Source organism: Plectropomus leopardus, chromosome 5 (genome assembly GCF_026936395.1).
Source record: "Plectropomus leopardus strain MGB_pleo_1.0 chromosome 5, ASM2693639v1, whole genome shotgun sequence".
NCBI lineage: Eukaryota > Metazoa > Chordata > Actinopteri > Perciformes > Serranidae > Plectropomus > Plectropomus leopardus.
Genome location: NC_142180.1, coordinates 28,394,712 through 28,419,139, shown reverse-complemented (window position 1 = coordinate 28,419,139; position 24,428 = coordinate 28,394,712). Strand labels below are relative to the sequence as shown.

At 40.7% G+C, this 24,428-nt stretch overlaps 1 protein-coding gene across 1 annotated transcript in view; it reads left to right on the top strand.

The window, feature by feature from the left end:
- fgf22 (fibroblast growth factor 22) overlaps window positions 1-23,088 on the top strand; it is a 39,110-nt gene extending 16,022 nt beyond the window's left edge. The window contains exons 2-3 of the mRNA XM_042484026.2: window positions 17,272-17,375; window positions 19,944-23,088. Coding sequence (XP_042339960.1) covers window positions 17,272-17,375; window positions 19,944-20,138 — 299 coding nt within the window. The 3' untranslated portion in view covers window positions 20,139-23,088. The remainder of the gene's footprint in view (window positions 1-17,271; window positions 17,376-19,943) is intronic.
- Window positions 23,089-24,428: the final 1,340 nt, after the last annotated feature.

Below are 24,428 nucleotides of genomic sequence, written 5' to 3'. Positions count from 1 at the left end.
TGGTCATTCTAGACTATTGGGTCAGTCTGTCTGGGGATAAATCAGACAGACTAATCTGGCCTGTGAGGAGATGGAAGGTAATTGGTCGCATTTGACCCCCGGCCTTGCGGACTGTGGGAACGCGAGCTTTATCTACCAGCGGTAATTGGCTAATGAAACACTTCCGCAACTCCTCCACTAGATTGTCATCCACCGGTCGGGATTGGGTGAGGCATGCGTGTGTGTATTAGTTTGAGTGTGGCCGGCACAAGTGGCCTAGAGGCATGTGTGTGCTGGCGAGAGTGTGTGCGAGTAGAGAAAATGGCAGGATGCGGAACTCCCTGTGGCCATCTCCACAGCATTATCAGCAGCATCGGTCTCATGATGCCTGCAGCATACTGATACATTGACAGAACACACATTAATAGTTTTGTGTGGTCACCATTACAATTTAAATTTAGGTTTTAAGTAGAAATGGTTAATGTAATTCAAAAGAAATCTTTGGCCCGAGGCAGAACTTTATGTGTGGCATTCTGACAGTGCTGATACTGATAGTGTAGCCATGACAGGACGTGACTGAGTGTTTGCAGCAGGTCATACTCTCAACATCGGGGTCGATATGACACAGCCTGTGTTGTATTTTATTGAATTTTGCTCGTGTTTTATAGCCATTTTCTGTGATCCGTTATCTGGGCAAAACCGTGCCCACAGCAATCGAAAGACGAGAAAACCCGGGTGGGGAGAGTGAGTTGTAGGGGTGGGTGGAGGGGTACTAAGAAAAAAAAGGCTAAAGTTACGCTGGTGAGACAATGTCTCTGAGGTCCCATCAAGTGAGCCATTCATAGATGCAGGCCTACCAGTTTGTGGAGCCAGGGAGACACTCCGATAGAGTGGGGCCCAGGGTGGCCTTGTCTTTTTGTCCCAAGCTGACCCCTGCTCTCCCGCCTGGCCTCTGCGCCCCTCACCTGGCCTGTCCCAGCGCACTGGTAACAGGATACCTGTAATTTGCTCTAATGGCCTTTGAAAGACCTGGCTGGGCTAATCCCTGGAGTAGTTCTCCCAGCAGCACCATATGAAAGGGTGGGGGTAACAGGGCCGAGTGCGAGTCCTGAAAGAGGACCGGCCTCTGGATTGTGTGTGAGAGAATGTCACCCCTTGCGGCCGGGGCTGGGGCCGAGGGAGTACAGGAGTCAGCTTTCAGCAGATCACCACCATGTGGCTTGTTCACAGGCTCAAAAAAACTCAGGCCCGGCTTGTAGAGGAGAGGATTGTCTCTGCTTTACACCTCCCTCAGTGGCTCAGTCTGGCAGGCAGGGGGAACTGGCTGAAGACCAGCCTGCACACAACTTTGGGAGTGTGGACTTCAAATTGTTTCCAGATTTCTTTTTGTAATCTGTGCTAAGGTATTTCTTCGTGGTTGACATTTGCTCATTCAATAACAGAAGAGATTGACATCCTCAGAAAAGCAGAGCTGCAAGAAGAGTAGAAATAAAGGGAGAGCATTTTGAAGTATATTATACAGTCAGAGTTGTTACATTGTCAGGTTTAATAATGGAGGATGTTCCCTCCGATGGTAACCTGCATAAAAAATTATGAGCGCCATACATTTTTTGAAATCCTTCATACGTGCCACTTAAAGGAATACTTCACCCACAAAGTGACACGAATGAAAATAACTCACTGCATGTCACCTTGTATTTCTGAAGAAAACTTTCCTCCCATGCCACCATGGTAAACAGAGAATTTAAAAAAAGAACATTCTACATAATTTTAAGTAAAAGGAAACCACGGTGATCAGCAGCAATAACACGGTTTCCCACACATTCATTTATCTGTATAGGCACATCATGATTTAAACATCTGCCACCAAATATAGATTTTTAATTTTTGGAGGTGGATCATTCATTGAAGAAAGTGCTATTGAAATACACTGTATATACTGTAAATATAACACTGCAGCAGAACGTCAGGCGCATTCTCATCATTCTGCTTAGTCTAAATGTTTGAATTCACTCACCTCTGCAGCAGCTGCTACCCTCATAAATCGATCTGATTTGATCAGCTCTAAATAGATCAACTTATGGATTATCCACCCCACCATTGACAAACTTCTGAGGGGGGAAAAAAGAACTACTGAAAAGTTCTGTCTGCACTGTGTTCATGGACCCGCAAAAACCTCAGACTTTTAGAGAGGGGACACAGAATGATACAAAGGGATGCAGCAATTAAAAAGGGATAAAATGGTAACGTTTGCTATATTAAATGTGGTTCTCAATACTTCCATTCAAAATGAATGTTATCCTGCTTTGGATTCTCTTTTCATTGCCGAAGCATGCAAAAGAAACAAAGTTTTCTTTACGAAATCAACGTAACACAGTGAGTAACTGATATTCAAATGGTCATTTTAAAGTGAAGGAAGAGCTTTAAGCCATTGATGATAACAATGATAATAATACAGCCATGGCTGAACAAAAGGCACTGGCTGTTGAATATGGACAGAGATTAAAAAGACAGCAGAAAAATAATCTTATCAGCCTCATCTTGACTCTCATCCCTCCAGAGATTTTAATGGAATGCGGGAACAGCAAGTAATATGTGGGCAGGGAAGACTCAGCCCTCTGCCAGCCTTTTCTCTCTTGCTTCCTGTCCTTTCTATCCATCGTCCTTGTTTCTTTGATGGGGCGTGTCTCATGCAAGGGAATATACTCACAAAAATACACAACACACGCAGACCGGCCCTCCCTGTGTCCTACTTCCTCAAGGTATAGAGGACACTGATTGTACACAGTCATTTTTAAATGGCAGCACACATGCACACCGTGTGTACAGAGTGAATTAGAGAGTGACAGCATGTTTGGATCTGCGAAAGTTCAAGTGTGTCCAAAAAAAGAGAAAGGTGAAAAAATAATCCTGTTTCTTATTTCCTTTGCTGTTACTTTAATTATGTATTTTATAAATTTTGTTTGATCAAACATGAGTCAAGTTGAAGGACTCCTAACTGTCCAGGAATTTGGAGCTAAATTAGGCAAGAGAAACACTGTTCAGACCTCCAGACAGTCTGAGCTCATTTAAGGGAACTGAATTACTTGGCAGGTTGGCTTGAATGTGCCGCTTTGACTAACATGTGGTGGGTAATGAGAGGAAGGGCTGTTCAGCTCATTTCATTACTTTGTATCTTGGAAATTTTTGGTAGTTTTTATCCTTCTTAGTAGAGTCAGGTCAATTTTCAGTTTTGCCAGTCCATTCTGGTGTGCAAGCTTAAACTGGTTTAAGTTTATGCAAACCAGCTTTTACCATTATGGCACAATCTGGCAAATTAAAAGTAAGCAACATCAGCAAACTATGCTGAGGGCGTTACAGCACTACGTACAACTCATATTGCGCTATAAGGAATATGACAACATGATTAACATAATATGTTTATAAACACACCAACGAAGCCACTAGCGTCTGACAGGCCAATTTACTGTGGTGCTGAGGCTGGTGACTGCAACATAAGGGAGATCAAATTTCAGTAGAGGTAGGAGGGGGGAAAAGTGGGGCAGGCTGGGTATATTTACTAAAGTTCATGTGTTTTGGGGTTGACAAAAGAAGTGTCCTATCTGACTGCAGATGTCGTTTTGAACTGAACTTTTGTTGGACCCAGTGTTTTTATTTACTCCTGTCGCTTGCTTTGAAAGCACTGCAGTAGACAAGAAACGACTGATCCATGAAGTTGAAATGCAGAATTATCTACACAATACCTCCTCATTTACTTCAAAAACCTAAATAAGGTGGCAGGTGGCTGGGGGACTACTCGACCAGGTAAATGACCATTGCTACTAACAAGTTGGGCTATTTGCTTTTGGCTATATTGTATGTTATTTCCAGTAAATATCACAATGTAAAATGTGTTTTCTGTTTTAAAAAGTAATGCTACAAATGTAGAAAGATAGCAAGTAGGCTACTCACCCATCTTTTAAGTGCATATGTCTATGGTCTGATCTTGAGCATACAGCTGAATGATTCGTTGTTTGTTTACATGATGTAACAGAACTGCATATTCAATGGATTCAGTGTGGATAAAGAACTCCGACATTACATAAAGATAGTCAGACCATATAGTCAGATATGGACTTTCAGCTCTTTATATAATGTTGTTACCTTCAATGTTTCAAACTGACCCTGTGCAGTGGCGTATCATACTGCTGCGTAAGGTACTTCTTTGTCACAGTGACTGACACTAAAATCCCTGAGCAACTGGCGGTATTTGAGTTGTGAAAGAGTACAGGTCGACTTGGTAAAAATTGTTCGCCAGTCCAGTGTTTGGCTTAATATCAACCAGTTTGAGAAATTAGCCCAACCTTAGCTTGTTTTAATCTTGCCTCTATTTAAAAAAAATAATATATTTTAAAAAGTGACAAAAACCTGAGATTTGTAACTGCAGGCTGTATGTTTTGTATGTGTTTTCAGTCCACCCCAACTCAGCTCAGAGCAGACATATCTCATAGCTAAGGGATGAATAAATCATCCCAGTCCTGTGAGAGTTAATAGGTATGATGCATGTCCGGAGACCCGCTGCAGACAGGCCAGTGGGGAGGGAGGGAGGTGAGGGGTGACCCAGGCAGGGAGAGAAACAGACTGAGACAGAGAGACCAAAGAGGTATGACAGAGGAGAAGTGAGGGACAGACAGGCAGTGAAAGGCATGCTGGTAGGTGGGAGACAGGAGGAAATAGCGAAAGACAGGTACAGTTTGTCGGAAGGGATGGAGGTGCTGCCTGTAGACCGACAACTGCTCTACTCTGTAACAGAGGGCCACTCACAGACACACATAAAATTGCATGTGAGACATACACATACATACACCAAAGCACGACTCCTCTGCTTGAAACAGTAGAGCTCTCAGAGTGGCCTTCACAGCTCCCTTTAAAGAGACTGTAAATGTTATATTGCTGTCCAGAACTGGTTGTACCATTAAAACCAATAAAGGTATTGCATCATATATATTCTGAGCCTGATCACACTTATTCAACAAAAATAAATGTCATAATTTCATCACTATGTGTATGAAACATTACAGACAGTGACTCAACCAGGGTGTTTGTACATTAATGAAAGGGAAATCCAGAGAAAATCCTCAACTTTAACCAACATACTGAAATCTAACCCTTTTCGGAGCAAACCTCAGAAAGAAGAACATAAAATATTTCCCTTTGACCTTAACCGAAATGTTTCAAATGGACCTGCAACCGCCTAATAGCTGTTTAAAAACGGAAAACTTGGATCAAAGAAGACCTAATTATTAATGCTACTTAAGATATAGGGCAGAAAATCATTGTGGCACTCCAATCAGTCATGTCAAAGCAGGTACTTTGGCCTTTAAAAGCAGATGTAAAACACCTGCTCTGACATCGGTTGTTGGGGTGGGGCCAAAAGTGCGTCATGCTCTGAAGTTTCTGCCTGTAAAGTAGTCCGGTTCTTTGTTTTGCAGTGCACCCAAAACAACACGTCTCTGTTCAACATCATTCTTGACATTTTGAAATACTAGCATGCCTGAAAAGCACACAGCTGACCACCAAGTTAGAGATGTCCTTTACACTGACATCATCCCAACTCAAGTAAATGACAAAGGCTGGTTGCTGTGTGTGGCTGCAGGAAAACAAATGCAACCTTGTCAGTGGGAGAAAAGTGGAAAAGCTTTCTGGGGCCCTAACCATGCAATATTAATGCCCATACTACATATAAGCAGTGAGAACCACATTTTATTTTTAACGGAAAAACTTCAGACGGGCGGAGACCAGCTCCAAGACCTGAGAACTTACTGATCTGAACTAGGAGAGAGACCAGCACATGTGTTGATATGAGTAAAGCAAATATGGAGGGAGGACCTTTTCAGGGGCCCAGCCATATCTGTGAGCAGGCCTGAACCTGGTGTACCCAGCGCATGCTGGTAGAAGGAGCACATAGCTTAGGTTTAATTTTTGCTCATATATCTATTGGTTGTTTTAATAATTTGCATTAGACCACTATCAATATATGTAGGGTTGTACCCGACAAGTCGAATCAGATTTGTCTTTTTTTTTTCATACAAAGTTTTAAAGTTTGAGAGGCTTAGCAGGACACTCAGCGTGACAGTAATGTTCATGTTCATAGTAAACAAGCTAAGAGCACTAATGACATAACTCAAATTCGCAACATTTTTTGCTGACAATAGATATCATTCAAATGCCAATGACTGTATAATTTTAACTTGCTGTGAGCTGTAAATTTACCACTTCTTCACCTTACGGTGAAGTCACTCCCTCCCTCTGTGCCACTGCCTGCATGTCTGCAGCTGCAAAGAGTAGCGTAACAGTCAAAAGTACTCACTCCACAGCAAAATCTGGGGACCAAGACATACCCAGAAGTACACTGCACAGCACACTGACAAGCAAAAAAAGCAAAACGAAAAAGAGACCGCTCGACTTGAAGCAATCTCAGTCAAATGAGGGTCTCCAACCAATGATTTGAATCTCCGACTTTCAAGGGGCAGGCCTAAATATATGCACTGTTTTCACCAACAGACATTTAAATCATACCGTTCCCCTCAGCCATGGAAAAAGCCATTTAGGAAATTCTACACCGTCTGCTAATCAAGCACCACATGGTGGATCCGTCCCAGGGGTCAAAAGTTTGGTTGACAAAGTATACTTTACCAGTAGAGACTCAGTCTTCCACTGATGTCCTGTTTCATCAGGAGGATTTTGTTTACTCTGGTCGTCTTTGACTCAATTTAAGTGTCTTTTGTATGAGTTGTTCCCTTCTGTGCATCCCTGACCTGATCCATCTTATATATGTGAAAATCATGTAGCTTATGATGCAAAATCCTCCAAAACCTGCTCAAAATTTGGCTTTCCCTCATGTTGAACTGTTCACCTTCACAGCAAAAATGGCAGGCTACCTAAATTTACGTTACATCTTTGTACGAGAGTGGACAATGAAATGATATTCAAACTATTTCAGTCCAGGACACTGTTTCCTATAAATTATTTCATGGCCTCCACAGCACTGTCATATTTCACAGCAAACTGAAGATCAGCTTTCATATCAGCCACTCACTGCAATGAGATCATCACTGATCCAGTATCACACACCAATCCAGTATCGCATGCCACACAGGATATCACTGTATTGTGTACTGTCAGAAGATGAGCCTCCTGACGGGGCATTCCTTCATCAGCTACCAATCAATATGAAGTATTTGGGTTTTTCTTTCACTCACTCCGACACTTAGGAACGTAACACAGACACCCAGTAATTGACTGAAACATAAGTTCTGATTTTTCAACAAATTAGTCCTTTGTATATATTTTAAACATATCTCTCTGTCACAGCATGTTTGAATATGAAGGCAGAGCAGTAATTATGCTTCCCACGTGCCCTCTGACCCACTGACACAGTGATTTTTGTGCTGACACATCACTTGTTTTGGATTTGATCAGTCACCACAAGGGCCATAATCAAAGTTTTTGTGGATCGACATTATGTTGTTAGGCCGTAAACAATGGCCTCTGCCCCAAATCAAAGTCATGATTATGCTTTATGGACAATTAAATGAAAGGGCAGTGTGCATGTATGCTTGTTTTTCTTTGGCTGCCTTTCAGCCCGCGGGGTAACCTGATCCCAATCAGATTTTCCTTTCTTTGCAAGTGAAACATCTCTTTTTAATGGCAGTATAATCAGAAAAATCCCATGACAGCATGCATCTCTGGTATGCGAAATGAATTTTATGTGGTCTATATACTGTAAATATAATATTGTGAAAGACTTGTTTTTCTCACAACTCTCCACAGTGAATGAAGAATCCAAAAATAGAGAAAATTCTAGATTCATGCAGGGAAAAAGGGGTCAAATATTTAACAACAGCAAAACTATATTAAAACATCCATTGGTAAACTCTCACACAATTTGTGTATATGTATATGCATATGAATTTTTGCTGAGACCCTACTAGCAAAAATACACTTTTGGGAAGTACTGAGCATATGACTGAATAAATAAATAAATGACACTTACATTATATGCTGCACATGTGGGAGTTTGTAAACTGATGTTTTGATAGTTTTGCTGTTGTTTCAATACAGCCCCTCTTCACATAAATTCCTCAAGAATTTTCTGTTTTTGATTCTCCACTTAGTGGAAGTATTCAAGAAGAAAGTTTTCTTTACAAATTCAATGTAACACTGGGTGAGTAATTGAAATACTTAAACAAAACATTTTTTTGGGTGAAGTATTCCTTTAATATCTTGGCTGTGTCGTGTACACCTAAAAACCTGAGTGTCTTATAAACAAACTAGGTTGTACAATATGTCGTCTGATCACATCTAAAAGCAAAACTTTGTGGGGAAAGTGAAGAAAAACCCTGCCATCACAGCCTCTATCTGACTGCATCACACTGCCACAGAATTGTTTTATTTGCATGTCATTGTAGTCTTAACACAATGAATCACACTCGTAGGCAGTCATGATGTTAAATTTCGTGGTACAGTTGAAAAGTGAAGTTTGTGTTGTTGTGTGAAGAATGAAACACCTGCATAATAGAAAAGCTATAACCTTTTGTCGTCTTTTTGGATATTAAAGGGCTGACTCAAATGGTGATTTATCACTGAGAAAATAGAGACAAATAAAGGTCTTTTTAACTCTGCTGCCTAACAGCCTCTGACCCTTTATGTAATCTCTTTTCCATGTGCACAGTGACACGCTAAGCCAGCGTATTAAAGGCCCTGACACACCAAGGCAACGGTCTGCTTATGGTATATGGAACAGGTCTAACAGTTGGCAAGCATCTGTCCTCCAAGTTTTTATGGTATTTCCTGCACAGTTGGTCCTCGTGGGTCACTATCAACTTTTTTGGGGTCTTGTATTGATCCTTTCAGTCTTCTGGTTTGTTTATTTGAATGACAAATATAAACTACCGTTCCTGCTGGTATGGAGAGTTATTTCCTCTCACGTAGGCGCAGTATGAATGTGCTAGTTGGCCCTTGGCTGTAGTCTTTACGGGTTGTTCAGGTGCAACTTTTTGGCTGAGACACAGGTAACGCAACAGTCTGCCTTCGTCACCACTTCTTCTCTGCGTAGATTTGATATGACTGCCGGATATGTCTCTTTTTAGATGCAGCGCCCCTCATTTCAATATAAAAAAGGTCTGACAAGGACTTTATTTGAAGCATACTAAGGCCTTTAGTGGGACTAGAGATGTAAGATAAAGGACATGTGATGGAGAATTTTAGTGGAGGGACAACGAAGTGTCAGACCTCGAACATTCTTGAAATTTTCCATCAGTGCGAGCAACACAAAGTTACATTTTGACAGATTTTTTTGCTGTAGCCTGTATTTGAAAACATCAAATGAATGACAGATTAGCTTGTGTTTTATGCCTGTAAATGTACAAATGACATGACCTACAAAGGCATTAGTAAGAGTTGCTTCTATTTTATTTATTTATTTGCAGAGTGTACCTCCTTTTTTTGCATGCACAATCTCTGTGTGTGCATGCAATGTATCTTCGAATCTTCGAAAAAATAAAAAAATATATATATAAAAACTGTGAAGTGGTGTCTACAAGCCAAAGTTGCAAAAATATACTAGGATATAACATAGGGTTTTTTAGGGGGATGAAACCTAAATTGTGTCCAGGTTCCCCAAAACTCTTTGCTAGTCATTTGGTGGTATTTTACTGTACATTCAAGGGTTAATGTCCAAGTCTCCATATCACACCACCTGTGATGGCCTCCACTAGAGCGCCTGTTCTCATGGTAATCTCTCAAGGTGTTTAAAGCAATAGTGAGTGATGCAGCCTTTGTCCGTGCTGATACACACAGGCGGCTGCTTCGCCCAGTACCAGACCCTTCGAGGGGGTCATGGCAGATCAAAGGTGCTGGTCACAGCCATTAGGCCCGGCAGCCCAGACCCGACATGAAAAGCTTGTGTTTTGAAAAGGAGGGCAGAAGGAAAAAAACAACAGGGCCCTCTTCGTTTAAAAAGCAAGCAAACTGTGAAATAATTGAAAAGGTATGTCAATCAAGAGCAGGAGCACAGCGGGAACTCCGAGATTCCCAGGCTCTGCTCTGGTCGAGCACTGAGCCATGGAGGGCTGCTCAAGGGGGCAACCCAAGAAATTAAAGACCTGGGAAAAGGAACAAAAAGAAGACAGGAGGAAAGGAGCAGAAAAATCTCTTTTTCTCACTCTCTCTTTGCTCAGTCTTTCACTCTTTTCTGCTTTAAATTTGCGATGAAAGGAACCATTTTGCCACACTTTGTAGAGCCCCATTCAAAATGCTTGGTCATTAATAAGATCTTGTCTAGCTCTTCACCTCTCAGGTGAGTAACAAAGACTTATTCGAGGGAGCAGCCATTGGTAGCCCCCACCACCGAAACCCCCATCTTATAACCAGCACCTTCACCCTGTACTCGCTCCCTCCTCCTCCCCCATACCATGAGTCTGACAAAAGGGAACCCCGTGAGAGTGTCTCTCTCTTTCCTTTCTGCCTTTTTTTTTCAAAGTCAGAAAAGGCTTGAATGATCTGACGTTGGGCTAACGTCCAAAAAATGGGGGACGGAAAGAAAAGAAAGAGTAAAAAAAAAAAAGACTGGGTAAAAGACGTTTTCTATGCTTTTAAAAATCCCATAGAGGAGAAATAAATGGCAAGTCCACAGTTGACTAGACATGTATAGTGCAGGATTTGCTTGTAATGGCAGCTTGAGCTTATTGACAGTCCCAGCCAAAACATGTCAAAGGTTAAGAGATCTTGCCAATTGCAAGTGGGAGGCCAAAAGTACCTTTTTCATGAGCTCAATAGGGCCATCAGTTGATACTTGCTCAGCAGAACGCAGAGCAGAAGTGACCTTCAGTTTCCAATGCAACTCAGGGACAAAGAATTAATTTGTCTCCATTGTTTCTCTCTGTTCTTTCCAAGTGTGATATTGTTAAAAGATTTGAAACACGTATTGAATGAAACTTATTCACAGTTCCAGAATACTTGCATTTTCTCTCAACATAGTTGATTAATTTACTAGAATGAAGGCAATTTTATTGGAGCAAACTAGATATTTTCTTTCCCTTTGAGTAGATAAAATGTCTTTAAAATCTGACAATGCACCAGGGCTCCCACACAATTCCAAGGACAAAATTTGAAAACTTTTTCATGACTTTTCAAGTACCCATGATAAAAAGCTGGCTGGCATACATGAAGGGAGAGACGTAACACAGGGTGAAAATGAAGAAATGTACTCGATGGTAAACAAAACCTAGTCACGCATCAACGCATATTAAAGGGTTCCCACACATTTTTTGAAGAAAGTTTAAAAGCTTTTCCAGGTTATCAGCTTGAAACTGCTGTAACTATTTCATAACACACAACAAAATCCCATGACTTTTCCAAACATTTTATGACTTTTCACTTATTCTGCTCGAGGCCTGGAAAATGTGATTGTAAAAATCCATGACTTTTACAGATTTTTTTATGACCGTGGGAACTCTGCTACAATTGAAAATGTTCCATATATTCAGAGAGGGGTCCTTTTCCTTCAACTGAAATTTACACTGGTTTGCGGGTGGCTGCAACATCACTAAAAATTGTTTTAGGATTTCTCAAAAAAAACTGCCATCAATCAATTCTATAGACAGTTTTGTTTAAAAAGGTATACTTCTAGAAAACTGCATCAATACTACCGCACATTTCTTCAAGTCAACAGGTTAAACTCAGCACACAGCCTTTCCCTCCAGTAAAGTGACCTTTGGATTTCAGCAGTTAGGGAAACCCTCTAATAGCCTGAAATACCTCACTCTGATTTCTCAGGCTTCCAACACAATGGAGTGACTTTTCAAAGGGGGGACTGTGAGTTATATGGATCTAACTGGTCTTTATAGATGTGTGGTCAAGCGTCCACAGCCCAAGTGATTCCTCCAGACAATGTGAAATCCCCATTTCATGTCCTCAGATCTTTTGTGTCTGCTGGCTGCTACACCAGCATGTATGAATGAAATGACATGTAAGGTACTTATGAGACTAGAGGAGAAAATGGACTACATTTAAAGTTCTATAGTTGCGAGTTTTGTTGAAGCATTTCACAAAATGATCCCTAACACAAACATACATATTGCAACAGATAAACGCTTCAACTTGATTTGTTGAATACTTTTTTATTCTAATTTTCAACTTTTAAAACCCGAGTTTTGACTGTTCACGGCCAACTCTTTGCAATGTCTCAGATGTGACAAACATCCTTCCAACACACCTACTGTGCCTTGAACTCAAACCAACAAATAATGGCAATGACTGCTGGCACCACTTTCAGGCACCAGCGGTTTTCATTGGCCTGGACTAATCCCCCATAAATCCTTGCAGCACTCCAATCACCAGCCGGGCCTCAGCTAATTGCTTATGAGTCCCTTGCACGCTCCAGGTGCCACCGTAGCACACCCGGTGTTTGTAAACACAGCTCGTAAAAAGGAGGCTGCCATCAAAGTGTTAATGTTTCCTCGGAGGATCAGAGGCAGCGCAGGAATGATGGGGGTGCAGCTGGGCCGGTACCTGGATGGACTCGGCTGAGGCATTCCCCTCCTTGTCTGCAGCTGTGGCGAGCACAGAGAGGGCTTCATTTACACGGTCCTGTCAGAGAAGAAAGACACTCAACAGGAGTTTGTGTTTGTTTACCTTCCTCGTCTTTTCTTTCCTCCTCTTTCCTCTTTGTACTTCTTTGTGTCTGTGCCCAGAGTAGATGACCTCACTTGGTAAGCACGACTGGAGATGTTCAGAGCAGGAAAAAGGTTTGAGATAGTTGCGTGTTTGGAGTGATGGGAGCAGCAGATGTGTGTTTTTAAGTTTTGGAGCCATTCAGATGTGGTCTTTGAAACCAGTAGTCTGATTGTCTTAGCAGCCATTCTACAGAGAAGAGCAGTCAGAAGCACCTTTGTAATCAGAATATAAGATTACCATGTTGGTGTCATCTTTACAACATAAGATGTCACAACATTTTAAAGGATTTTCATGTCTGTTTTGAATACTGGCTGGCTGTAAGTGATCTTGTTGACATCATTACATTATGGGGAACAAAATCGACTGTCCTTGTATAAAAATTGCATTCTAAAGATGAGCTAAAATCAGCAGTCTGGGTTTGTCGAATCAAGGGGGCAACTATCAAATTTACAGCTTCAGTTTCCCTTTTTTCCCTTTCCTTTCAAACAAAAACACTGTCAGAGAAAAAATAGCGCCAGAGTGAGGAATACATATTTTGTTCCCCAACTCTACATCAAATTACGACAAAAAGGGATCTCTTGATGCCCAGTGTGAACCAGAGGTTCAATTACAGCGAACCAAAAACCCTTGCAAAGTATATAAGGGCATCTCGGTGCTGCTTTAATGACTGATTTCCCAAAAAGAATGAGAGCATCAGTTGCTTAAGCATGAGCCCCAAGATTACATCAGTTTATGCTGAAGTGACAGTGAAAGACCTCTAGTAGCCATACAAATGAAGAGGGAAGCAGAGTAGTAAGTCAAGTGTCAAAACACCACACTTGAAACACAGAAAACTGATTTAAGCTTCTATTGTCCAACTGACAATCAACGGTGCGCTGTCTCACAGCAAAAGTTGTTATATTCTCACACCTATTTTCCTTGTTAAGGAGAAAAATGCAGCTGTACACCTTTTGAATTTAACTTTCACTCGATCAAGGAAGACTGAAGAAGCTTTATTGCCTTGTTAACTCATCATAACAAAATGTCAAAAAAGAAAAGTTAGATGTAAAAGCCTTGACATTTTTCCTATGGTCTCTCCCAGCCGTTGCTGCAAATATGCCCCTGGCTTTTTACAGCCCCATAACTTATCCCTCTATCATTGGGGGTCTATGCTTCCTGTTCCAGTAGTAAAGACCAGAGACTGAGCTGTGGCGATGCGTGCTGTGCACTACACACAATGAGTTTAATCCAAAGAGAACCACCTGTATTTATGACGGTATTGAAAAACATACCTTCGGGATTTCTAAATACCCTGGTGTACTGTAATACCATGATACAGCTCGAGCCTATTTGATGTGCACTGCTCTTTCACTGGTCAATCTAGTGCTAGTCTTGTACACTCAAACCTGTCTCCATACTTTGTTTTAGCTTTGTGCCAACACTGGAGAACGCAGAAAGTGAAAGTGAAATCTATCGTAAGCAGCGGTGGTGAGGCAGAGGCAAAATCCCGAATTTCTCACTGATGGAGAAGGAGTAGATCTGCCTCCAGCCCAGTTTCAGAGTGACTTTTTTTTTTTACAATTTATGTGGAAAATCATGCAACAGAAAATATCAATATATATCAGTCAGTATTTTTACTAACTTTGAAATGTGTCTGGTGGGGACTTAGGAGAAGTGTTTACTATTGTACCCAAGAAAATGAAGCATCCATACGCTTAGCAAAGTAGCAATTTAAGCCTAAACCACAATGTTTCTGTAAGCTCAACCAAGTACTTATTTTAACCCAAACCATGAAATTTCCCTAAACTTAACCAAATCATTGTTGTGACCAAACCTAAACCATAAAACGTCATAAAACAGAACAGATGGTTCTGTCAGGTATAAACAAATGATGCTATCCTGCCATACGATCCATTAGATCAGAAAACGTTTCTATGTGTCATTCTAGAGGGTGTGGACAAACAACATATTTGGTCATTTAATCTAAAGGACTTGTTGTGTATTAAGATGGACTTGAAAAATGTGAACCTCTCCTTTCAAGCCTCTTCTAAAACAAATATAAAACTCATTATTTAATCTAAAAACATATTAAGTCGAGCCTTTGTGCCAAGTTCAGCTTTACCGCTCTTTCCAAACAAAATGTGAATTTGCACAAATAAATAGGTAGAAAAAACTGCAATGCAGGGGCAGTAGCACCTGTAAAACCCCTGGTGTCAACATTTATTTTTCGTTGCTGGATGGGTTTAACCAGCAAGACTGCTCAGTCATTGCCCTGCAAAAGACTTGCGGTTGTACCAAAGCAGCTGGGGGTTGGTCAGTTGGGTGGCCGGTGGCCCACTGCTGCTTTTATGACTTACATTTCCTACCAGCTTTCGGTCACCCTGTCCTTTAGCACCTTGATCTGGTGCTATGTTTACAGCATCTTTCCAAAGCCAACAACTCATTTTTTCACAAATATTCCGCGGTGCCAAGCCTTTGAGCAACAACATTACATGTTTTCTCTGCACAAACCTGGTTTTCAGGGGTGTTAAAAGAAGATTTCGTGCTCTGATCAGATAGCAGACCACATCAGGGCGCTTTTGAAGGTGTAAGTGGTTGCATAAAGCCAGAAAAATATCATCCAAAAGAGAGCTTCATCTCCAGCAATTAGCTGCTATTCAGAACCCTGCGGTGAGCCCTCAGGTCATCTCCAAAACATCTCCCTGTTGTAGCCATGACAATGGGTGTGTGCCTTTATTTTTGTATGCAGACACAAACCAGATCAAGGGTGAGCCACATGGGACTTGTTTGCAATCAGTGCCCAGAGGAAACAATTAGCCCAAAAGCTTGCCAGCTTTTTCATGGGGTGAAGTGAGTTGGAGTGGCTGCTTAAGTGGCCGGCAGACACGGGTTTTGCGTCCCTCAGTAAACAACACTGGGCATCATCAGGATGGAGTGTCACATCTAAAGTCAGGGGGGTTGGCTGTGTGCAGGCTCTGACGCTGTGTATTTGTGTGATACAGAAGTGTTTGTTACGATGTGGTCCGAGACTGTGGGGGTGCATAGGTAAATTTCCTTAATTAGGTTTTATTAAGAAAATAATACAATTTACTTTATTTTCTGATATGATATACGCATATATATATATATGATATATATCTCAGTATACTCAATGTATTGCAGCTTTTTTTCACAGAGGATGTATAAAATGAGTATACTGTGTACATCAAGTATAAATTGTCAGGACATCTTTTTAAGTCAATTGCATGAGACTCACTTTAGCGTTTGTGTTTCTCGCTTTCTCCTGCAGTTCTCTCCTTCTCACAGACAAATACATCAAACACACACTCCACCCATCCAGGCTACTGCATCCTAAGTTGCAACCATGGAGCACCAGTGCATCTTGCAAATACTGTTAGACTAAAATAGAAACCAGAGAGCTGTTAGTTTGCTGCTCACAATGGATCAATCTTCATGTTTAATGGTGCCACGGTAACAATTTAACTTCACGGGTTTAAAACAATGTGAGCAGGTGACGCTCATGTATTTGTAACCAAAGTGCTCCGAATGCGACTATTTAGTCGCATTTTGCATCTTGTAAATGCAATTAATATAGGAACTGGAGAGGTGTGATGTCTGTTCACAGCTAACATACATCCTCACTTTAACTGATGCGTTGGTAACAGCTGAACTTTCTCCTAACTGCGAACAAGTTACAGGCTGGAGGATTCAAATTCTCAGAAAAAAACATGGACACTTCCAGCCTGAGACAAGCCTGGTGTTGTAAAAGAAATGCACCAGTGATTACGCTTTCTGTCTTTACAGTTCTATCTTTAGCTTTATTGTAGCAGGACACTATTTAACTTAATTGTAACAGTGGTTTATTTCAACGGTATTGTAGCACTTTATATAACAGCATTTCTTCATTTTTATTACAAAAGTACTTAATTTACCTTAATTATAACAGTACTCCATTAACTTTATTTTAACAGTACTTTGTTTAACTTTAATATAACAGTATTATATTCAATTTTATTATAATGGCACTTTATTTAAATATGATTTTTTGACAGTAGCTAGTTTTATTACTATAACTGCAACTGTGGTTCATTTAATAATTTTATGTTTTAGTAATCTACAGTAGTTTAAAGGAGATTTCAAAATACTGAGACATATACATTGTGTACCATGATGTAATCTAAAAAAGTATTGCAATATTACTGTGGTTCATTTAATAATTTTATATTTTAGTAATCTATAGTAGTTTAGAGGAGATTTCAAAATATTACGATGCATACATTGTGTATCATGATGTAAAATTAAAAAAATAAAAAGTATTGCAATATTATTTTAAAGCCATATTGCCCGGCCCCATATCAAACCTTAAATTGTTTTAAATGCTCTAAGCTCGACTTGTCTTCTAACAAAGGGAGCTCTCTCGGGCCACTGTGCATGTCCTGTGAATGTGTGTGTTACTCTCTTGTCTTGTGCTCTCTCTCCCCAGATCATATGGCTGTCTGGTATCCTAATCGCTAATGATAGAGTGGCTTTTGATGGGGAAACTCCCAAAGCTAGATGTTTCTAACCCAGACTCTTGTTCCCTCTTTTATTTTCCAGGCCTGATGGAAATCCGATCTGTCAGTGTGGGAGTTGTTGCCATCAAATCTGTCAGCACCGGGCTGTACTTAGCTATGTCCAAGAAAGGCACGCTCTTTGGATCGGTGCGTATACAACCTAGCAACATTGTTTCTGGAGGTCAAGATGGGAGGGCTGGGAAAGGGAGGAGGGTGGTGAGGGTAGGGGAGGTATAGGGGTCTGAAATGGGTGCCTACCCAAACATGTTTGATTCTGCTGAAGTGAAGGGAGTCTAAGTCCAGAGAAAGTTCAGAGTGTTACAATCAATCATGGCTGTACACCTGGGCCACGGTTGATGATACCTGCAGCTTGAGTTGGTTTTTTCTACTGTCAAAATAAATAGCAGAAAAAGAGACACCATCCAGCAAGGACAAAGAGCCAGCTGGGCGTCTTTAAAAGTCTTCGCGTGCCATCTGCCAATTGTTATTTCCCACAGCAAGCTTTCAAAAGTAATCACCTCTCTTTGTTAAAATCAGCCACACATCAGACCTGAGGTGTGTGGTGTCTAGCTCATGTATTTACATCTTAGAAGAAGGAGAAATCAGGGACAAGCAATCAGTCAGCAGCAGTGATAAGAGAAGTGCCTTTACCGCAGTAAATAAGACATAAAGTCCCGGGCCTGAATCCTCCCATAATAACAAAAAGGCAGGTGAATCACGGCACTCTCATACTAACCTGATGCTATCGCAGACAGGGCCTCATTATGGCAGCGCGATAACGATCTGGAAACGGGAATGCAGCAGAACCTCTTGTCACTACAATATCTTTTAAGACTCTTTGACTAACTGATAAGAGGTGGTAACCACCCATGAAAAAGTGGCTTTTCTGACTGTTGGATTACCGTCACAGATCAGGATGCCCAAAGACACAGTTCATAACTTAAATTACAGGATCAGAAGACATATACAATGATTTTGACAGACTTTCATATTAAATGTCGATTAAAAGGGGGTGTTATTTTTATTTCTAACTTCTGATTATGTTGAGTATATTGACTGTCCCGTGTGTATGATGTAGGGGGATTTTGAATCATATAGCAGTGAGAATTGCAGACTGCAACCAGCTGAAACTTCTCCAGGTTAGATTTCCCTCAGTGTTCATTGCTCAGGAGGTTTTACCAGGAGCCAAATTATCTGCAGAGGTCTCCTCCTCTTCAAAACAAACAAAGCAGGAAATTTAAACTGGTAAAAACATTGAATGAAGCAGTTTTATCTTACAAAACAGTGTTTCTCCTACACTATTTGGCATGTCGGACATGGGCAGCTAACCTAGCACCTGATAATGTGTGCTCAGCATTTATCTGATCCAGAAAATCAGGAGATTTTTACCAGGAGCTGAATTATCCGCAGAGGTCTCCTTCGCTACCATAACAAACATATGCAGTTATTTAAACCAGCATAAATACTGAATAAAGCAGTTTTATGTTATAAATCAGTGTTGCAGTTTGGCATATCCGAGACAGGCTGCTGGTCCAGCACCTGCTAATATGTGATCACCCTTTTTCTCGGACAACGTAAGACTCTGACATTGAGGAGATTTTCACTGGGAGACATATCATCCGCAGAGGTCTCTTCCTCTCCAATACTAACAACCTGATGATTTAACTGGTAAAAACAATGAATAAAGCGGTTTCCCATTTCGATATCTGTGTTTTTCTGACACTGTTTGTCGCAGAGGGCTTACTTCATATGGTGGCTGATGCAAAAGCACAAAGACGTGAAAATGTATAAACACAAAAGGCCTTATCCAGAGCCAATGTTTTTTTTTTCTGTTCTGAACCACTGTAAAAACGTGGCAGAGCAACATGGTGGACCCTGTAGACGAGGAGTCACTCCCTATGTAGATATAAATGGCTCAATCTAAGGTTACCAAAACACAATGGTTGTTATTTTCAGGTGATTATACATTAAAGAAAACACACTTTTTATATTATATATCCCACCTATATCCTACACACTGGACTTTTAAGGATTCTGTTTGCACTAATTATTTTCAATATTTGAGGTTTAACGTGTGGTATCATGAGGTATTTTGAGGTTTTGAACTTTGTTTCCGCATCTGAAACAATCAAAGACTGACTTTCAAAAATAGCAACGTTTCAGTCCACTAACAATGTCCCAGTTTCTCAGGATATTTCACAGACCACATAGTGATCAGTTTCAGTCAGTGATCAGTTTTCAGGGATTGGTCCCAATGCAAGCTTAATTGTGGGATCTTTAGATTACTGCGAGTAACCAGAACATTGTTTCTGGAAGGAGCTGTTGCTTTTGGATTTTAATTCTTTAGTGCTTTAAGCAGCACAAACCATATTCCACTGAAGCAAACTGTATTGGGTTGATGGAAAAGAAGTTTCAGAGGTGGACATCTCAAAACCTCAAAAGTATTTGCATGGCTAGACACAAAATGCTGTTTTAGCAATTTAGATGAACCAATTTTACACTAAAATATTACCTTAAAAAAACAAGCTTAACACCTAATGCAAAAACTGTATCAGCTACAGACACCTGGGAATTCTTTACTGCAACAACAGACATTAACCTTTGTGCACTTCTTGGAAGTTGGCCTAGCATAGCACAGCAGGAATAGCAATCAGCTATATTCACTCATCTGTTTTAACCTCTTTAACCTCTCTGTCGTCCTCCCTCTGATCACAGGTGAAGTACAACCCAAGCTGCAAGTTCAAGGAGCGCATTGAGGAGAATGGCTACAACACGTACGCCTCCCTCCGCTGGAAGCACGGTGGCAGGCAGATGTTTGTTTCGCTGAACGGGCGGGGGAAGCCACGGCGAGGTCACAAGGCCCGTCGAAGACACCCATCTACTCATTTCCTGCCCATGCTCCCCTCCTAGCTGCCCAAGTCTGAACTCTGACCGGCGACTGGCCGGCTCACCTGCCTCCTCTCACTAGCGTTGATCTAGCCGTGACCGCCATCTTTATTTTTATTACTCCATCCTCCTGTCACATAAATGTACATTTGTTGAGGGTTGTAACATTTGTAGAGTTAGTATAATATGTACTTTTAAGTTATTTTTTTCCATTTTCTAATGATGTTCAGTAATACAGTAAACATACAGTAGTATTATATTATCCCCAGGCGTCTGTCTGGCTACAGTATCTGTCTGTGTTTCTGCACTGCATGTAAAGCAGTGTTTGGGTGACTTTAAGAGGACTTAAAAGGGACAGCAAGGCTTGGAAACAACAAAATGTGGCTCACTGGTTTGTTATGTAGACTATTTAGATGCTCAGCTCAATAGGAAAGAAGCATCTGGTACAGCAAAAATGATATTTTAATTCTAAGTATCACAGCTTAAACAAGAAGAAACTTTGAAATAGCAGCCTGTTCTCATTCCCAGGGCGTCAAATACCACCACTTCTTTTTACACCCCTTGATCTGTGATATTGATGCCAAAGGCCCTCTTTGGTGTTTTTAGGAGATGCACTGGGCTTTCGACTAACCCCAATGTAAACCATTCTGCGGCACTACTTGACGCTGTCCACTCAGGGCAGAGGGGAAGTGAGGTGGATGGGTCAAACAAAACCGACCTTCAGGAGACCACAATTCATCTCCAGTGTGAAATCAAAAGTCAGTTTTGTTTTAACATAACGTTACACAATTTGCATACTTATAGCCACTTTACGTGACAAAAATACTTTTAACCCAAAACTTTATTCTCTAAACCTAACACAATACACTTTTTGCCTAATCCTAACACTGACCATTTTACGAAGTCAAACACGTGTAACAATGTGTTTCAACTGTGTAGCCTGTGTGTTGTGATGAGACTTCCAGTTGCGTGACAATTCATGTATTTGACAACCTGCACTGAGAATAGTTTGGAAATAGCTACTCATCAGGGTCGTTGCTACCACTGGGGATACTTATGTTCTCTGAATTTCAGGGGGAATTTAGGAGGTAACATACCACGTGGTCACATATGGACCACGATTTTACATGTTAAAAAAAAAATCCCATTTTGAGTAATTTTCAGGTGTCTCACGTGAAATTTATCACATAATATGTCAAATAACAACAACAAAAAACATTTAATATTTCTTGTGCAACAGCTTTGCACATATTCACATATACATGATACATGGTTTTATTTTACTGAATTCACATATTGGCATATATATTGGCCACCAATAACAAATAAATGCCAAAAATGGCATTTCTCCACCAGAAAGCAACTCATTTGGAGTTAAGTGGTTGGCCTCAATAATTATAATATAACATGGGAAAAAAACTAATTGATGAACAATTTGTGGGACTTGAACTCATGACCTCAGTATTTCTAAAATCCTGGCTATGGCCCTGCTACAAAATATCTTAACTGTTGTTTGGGATAAACTGTACTGACGCTACTGGATAAGAAGAGTTACTGATCTCCACCTGAACTGTACAGAAGAGATAAAAATCTCTGTTGACTCAAACGTCAAACGTTGATTAACGTACTGTTCTGTCTGTATATGTCTATGTACGACAAGAACACAACAGAAACTAAGCTAACTACTGGGATAACATGCTGGATTTCCTGAGATGACCTTTTGTATTTTTGTGCATGCCTCTGTCGGACTGCTTCTTCCAGACCAACTCACAGCTAATAGATTTAGAAATCAGCATCGGAAAAAAAAATGCATTGTGTCTCTAGTCTCTGACTCTTGGTCCTTAATTCAGTCGTGAAATAATAATATACATTTTGAGTCATTTAATGCATTATAGCAGCAATAGCAGATGTCACGTATGAGCAACTTCATTAATTTTGTACACAGTAGTAAATGGGTATTACATACTGCCTCTCTGTTAAGTCTTGCTAACATTTTCTCGACAACACGGCTGTTGCTAATAGAACATTTAATATATTTAAAACATTTTGTACTCTTTAACTGTTTGAAGTTGATGTTTTATTGTTATTGTCGACTTTTTGTGTTGGATTGTAGTCATACTGTTAAAAGAAGAAGAAGGGAAAAAGTAATCGTTTCAAGTCCATATTCAGCTCATTTTGTATGGAATTATGGATATCGGTACATTTGTGATCCACTTATCATAAACAGCTGTCAGCCCTTAAGGCCAGTAATTGTAGGTTGTATACAAGGCCAACATCTCAGAACAAACTCTCTTTAGATTCATTTCAGCAATCATTTGAGTGCCTTGGTCCATGCTGAGTTTGGTAAACTTCAATAAAAAATGTGGATAAATCACGAGTCATGGCACCCTCCCTTACACTAGCAAACCTTTTTAAAATCATGTCTCCAAAATTATGCAAAAATGGCATTTTAATCTTGTCTCATGCCTGGTACTGATTGTTAAGTGTTGGTAACATCTCCATCAGAGCTCTCAGACCTAATCTCCCCTCCTCATCATAATCATGACAAAACTCACAGCAGGAGAGGCGTTGATGTGGAGGACCTCCCCGTGTCTGATGAAAGGTCTGCGGTTATGAACTATGCACCCGAGCATCAAGGTCATTTACACACAGACGAGCCCTCCAGTGGCACAGGAGGCCACTCAGCCCTTTCAGTGAACAGAAAGGAGAGTCGGGGATGAATAGTGGCTGTTTGGGGTGAATAAAGGCCAACCTTTCAGCCTGTCATAATGTGAGATTACTGTGACGGGGTACATGTCTGGTCAGAATGGCGTGAAGTCACACTGTAGTTCAGTTCCAAAGGTCTGGGTGCTGCACACAAATATCAGTATGGGGGGTCTGGCAGTACTGTTGCCATGCAAATGTCTTTGTCCTCAGCCGTGCACCCGTTGAGGGATTTTTACATTTTGAAAAGTATTAGTAATTGTTTCTTTTGTTGCGGTCATATTAAAACTGTAAACTGCAGTCATGTTATTTGAAGCGAAAGTTAATCATTTTGGAAAATGCGCTTATTCGCTTTCTTGCTAGAGTTTTATAAGAAGATCGACACTGCTTTCATGTCTGCGCTGAATATGAAGCTGTCACCAGCAGCCAGCTAAATTAGCTTAGCACAAAGACTGGAAACAGGGGGAAACAGCTGGCCTGGCTCTGTCTGAAGGTAATCAAATTAGCTTACAAACACCTCTAAAGCTCACTGATTAAAACACATCTTGTTTTACCCATACGAATACCCAAGTATAATGCTGACCAGTAGGCCACCAACCAACAGTGACTCAAAGATTTTACTAGCCCCAACCGAGTAATATGCCATTGCTGTTGCAGTTGTTTCAACAGTCCAAATTTCCAAAGCCCCATTAGTCAGAAAAATGTTCTACTGGAATAAAATCCTGTTTCTACAAAAGCTTATCATCCCAAAAACAAACACTCACTGCTCCGAATTCCCGGTTCTTTAAAAAATACACACTTTGGTGTTTGTGCTATTGATTCCCTGTGGTTTCACCGACCCTTTGCAGCATTTCCCAGCAGCATCTGAGCCATGGATCCCAAGTGTTTTATTGACCCTTTGCAGTGTTTCCCAGCCGTGTTTGAGCCACCAAACCCGGGTGTTTTATCGACCTTAGGCAAATGAGCCACTTCGAACCTTTGCAGAATTTTCCAACAGCTTTTGAGCCACAGATCTCAGGGCTTATTGCTGTACCTTTATGGAGTTTTCCAGCAGTGTTTGAGCCACTGATCCCAAGTGTTTTTACCCCATATCCCTAATTTTCCAGCAGCTTTTGTGATCCAAACCTGGGTTTTTATGCCAAAACATGATCTTTTCCTAAACATAACTAAGAGGTTTTTTTATGCCTAAACCTAACTACACATGCATCACAGCATTTCAACATATCGGCTACAAAATAATGTACAAATGTAAAATATCCATGGTTTAGTTACATTACATCTGTAGGCTACAATGCAAACACCAATTGCTCTGATTTCCTGTTTCTCCGAAAATACACACTCGCAGTTAGACAACCCAATCACGAGAAAAAAAGTTTATTTTTAGAATAACGGGCTGTTGGACAAATGGGCCTTCGGTCTGATGCGGCATTGTTCAAAATAATAGTCCTTCGAAATTTTTTGGCAATTGAAACAATGGGCAGTTCCTGAAACAGTCTCCTTTTAAGCAGCATTCTCGCTTTTACATTTCAGTTTTTGAGACTTGCAAGCTAGCAGTTTCCCTGTGTTCCCAGTCTGTCTGCTCAGCTAAGTTACAACAGACAGAATGTACAT